The 2,664-nt window shown below is 50.2% G+C and overlaps 1 protein-coding gene across 1 annotated transcript; it reads right to left on the bottom strand.

The window, feature by feature from the left end:
• Positions 1-505: 505 nt before the first annotated feature.
• LOC142364144 (lysozyme C) lies at positions 506-1,913 on the bottom strand. Its single transcript, XM_075443025.1, has 4 exons — positions 1,760-1,913; positions 1,255-1,413; positions 942-1,020; positions 506-566 (listed from the first exon to the last, which is right to left on the bottom strand). Exons 1-4 carry the CDS (start codon positions 1,911-1,913, stop codon positions 506-508), a joined length of 453 nt encoding a protein of 150 aa, XP_075299140.1.
• Positions 1,914-2,664: the final 751 nt, after the last annotated feature.

Raw genomic sequence — 2,664 nt, 5'->3', positions numbered from 1 at the left:
TACCGCAAGTGCCAGTATGCAGGTTTTGTACCAACCATGGCATTCATGGATTTTCATATTCTCTGTACTCAGCTAAGAAAGAACAAAAGAATGGAAAAAGGTGAGGGAGGGAGGGAGGGAGGGAGGAGGGGGGAGGATGGGAGAGATGAAGGAGAAGAGGAAAAGAGACAAATAGAGAGAGAAACCCTAGACGTTGGCAAGCCCTGCTAGTCAGGACGACAAAACAAACCTCGAGACAGGATCATGCAAGTAAATGGCTGAAACTCCAGCTGTAATGCACTTTTGCTAAGCTTTGTTTCTACTAAGCCGCCAGCCTTTAAGTTCTCTGCTTGCGTTGCAGTAGCGCAAAGTCCTCATAGCGTTAACAGTAGCCAGCACCCTTTCTACCAGAGCAATGCGCTGCCTTGAATTCCCCACACCCGTCCATTTTCGCTAGCCTCCGCTCCATACACACTCCCTCTTCACCATGGGTGGTCCCGAGATCAGGTGCTGCTTGCGGAGTCATTTAGCAGCCCTTGACGTAGGAACTCAGGTCTCTGCCCTCGCAATGGTTTTTCCAGCCGTACCTGGAAGAGAAATACATGATGTCAGCTGATGGGATAGGCAGTGATTGAATCCGTTCAAAAACCACACTTAGATGCAGACAGCTGGCTGGGCATGAAAGGTAGGAATCAGAGAAAATTCTGATGAGCTCTGATGATCTCAATAGAGGGAGCTGGGGGAAGGGAACCACGGGGAGAGCTCTGGGAGGGGAGGGAAAGTTAGGGTGTTAGGGCAGATGCTGGAGCCAGGACGCCTTTCAGCTCTAGGAGAAGGACTGTGCTAAACTTTACCAAATACAGCTTCCCACCCATTGGCCCCCCCAGGCCCCAGTCAACAGCAGGATTTTCTTTTGTCTGCTCTGCCCACTCTTCCCCAGTGCCCACTGCAAATATCCTTACCAGGGAGTGAGGCCGTGAGCATCTCTAGCAATCTTCTTGGCACACTTAATATCATCCTCAAGATCATTTGTCATAAGCTCTGTGGGGGCGGGAGAAAACGTCAGTATGGAGGAAAGAGGGGCAGAGGGAGAGCAGGGATAGATGGGCAGAAGGAAAGGTGTTCATTCATCAGGAAGGCTAGGAGGGATACAGAGGAGATGGATGAACATGGAGAGAAATGCCCAGAGCAGCTGCTGGGCGGATGTGATGGACAGATCAGGGTGCTTTCATCGAGAGGATGAAGGAAGGCTCGTTGTTCTGTCCCACCACTTACCTGAGCAACTGATGTGGCAGCCGTCGACGGCTCCACTGGTCTTGCCATCATTACACCAGTACTTGCTGTTGATCTGAAAGATCCCGTAGTCCCTGCTTGGACCATTGTTGTTATACGCTTCGGTGTTGTAATCGCTCTCGTGTTGCACCAGGCAGATCCCTGCAGGGGGAAGAGAGGAACGTCAAGGGATGCTCGGGGTAAATAAGAGGGAAGACATGAAGAGATTAAGGATGAATGAAGAGCTGGAGAAGTAAACCGGTGATACGGTAAGTCTGAGGAATGGATGGAGAAGTGCTTGGAAGGAGAAAGCTCTGGATGGGTATTTGTTGTGTAAGCAATAGAAGGGGGCAAGGAAGGGGATGGGGCAAGGAAGGGGATGAGGCAGAGAGATGGTGAAGTCAAAGGACTGGAGGGACAGAACAGTATTGCTGAAAGGTTGCAAAGAAGCTGAGAGGGACAAGGATGGTATAGGTGGAGAGGTGCAATGGGAGCTCATTATACTCACAGTCAGCTATGGTTGTGCCCTCGAAGCCCTCAAAGCCATGCTCACGCAGGATCTTCACCAACTCACATCGGGGGATGATTTCTCCTTCAGTGCCTGGCACAGCCAGGCCGAGGAAGGCCAGAAGAAAGCCGAAGAAGAGCATTGAGTTTCTCATAGTGCAGTCCACAGCAAGGAAGCGCCAAAGCGACTTCAGCTGTCTGTCTGTCAGGGCTGCCTTCAATTCCAGCCTTTTATTCCTGCTCCCAGGAGGAGGACCTACCAGCTAGCCAAGAATGTCTGGGAAGTGTGGAACGCCTTTATGGTAATGAGCCCATAAGGAAGCAGGCCAAAAGCCAAAGACGTGTCCTGGAGGATGCCAGTGCCTGCTCCACCAGCCCTGCAAGGCTGGGACTCTTGCACACACAGGCAGTACAGCAATCCCCAGTTGCTCCAGGAATGAAATTTAGGGGTAGCATTGAGCTTGTGGTTATAGTTGCCATAGGAGTTGAGCTGGGATTTACCTACGAAGTAAGGCTGGGAAGCCTGAAGAGTCACATCTACAACAACACAAAAGGCTGAGTTTACAATTAAATTATAGTTACCTATGGGTAAGAACCAGCCTTCGGTTTAGTCTGTTGATGCAGTATAGCGTTGTCCTATGGTTTCAGGGTAGGGTTGCTATAGGGACCGCTTTTTGGTAATCGCAAGAACTGAGGTCACCCCAGGTTCCTTTAAATGAGGGTTTGGCTGCACATGCATTAATTTTAGGATACCGTCGTTTGAAAATCTTGAGGCGGTCACCAGCTTGGCTATTGGGGTTATGGACGCTTCATGGATCAAAGGCTGTAGTTGCCTTGTGTGGGTGTTGTGGTTTAACCCCAGTAGGCTGCTAAGTTACGGAATCATAGAATCACAGAATCATGAAG

Source organism: Opisthocomus hoazin, chromosome 25 (genome assembly GCF_030867145.1).
Source record: "Opisthocomus hoazin isolate bOpiHoa1 chromosome 25, bOpiHoa1.hap1, whole genome shotgun sequence".
Classification (NCBI taxonomy): domain Eukaryota; kingdom Metazoa; phylum Chordata; class Aves; order Opisthocomiformes; family Opisthocomidae; genus Opisthocomus; species Opisthocomus hoazin.
This window is presented reverse-complemented; position numbering and strand designations above follow the sequence as displayed.

Bases quoted from the DNA above. Each gene is read 5' to 3' on its own strand.
- LOC142364144 (XM_075443025.1), bottom strand. From the start codon at position 1,913: ATGAGAAACTCAATGCTCTTCTTCGGCTTTCTTCTGGCCTTCCTCGGC. The intron at 1,414-1,759 runs GTGAGTATAATG...TTCCCCCTGCAG, and splicing joins GGGCACAACCATAGCTGACT to GGATCTGCCTGGTGCAACAC. The intron at 1,021-1,254 runs GTAAGTGGTGGG...CCGCCCCCACAG, and splicing joins CTGCCACATCAGTTGCTCAG to AGCTTATGACAAATGATCTT.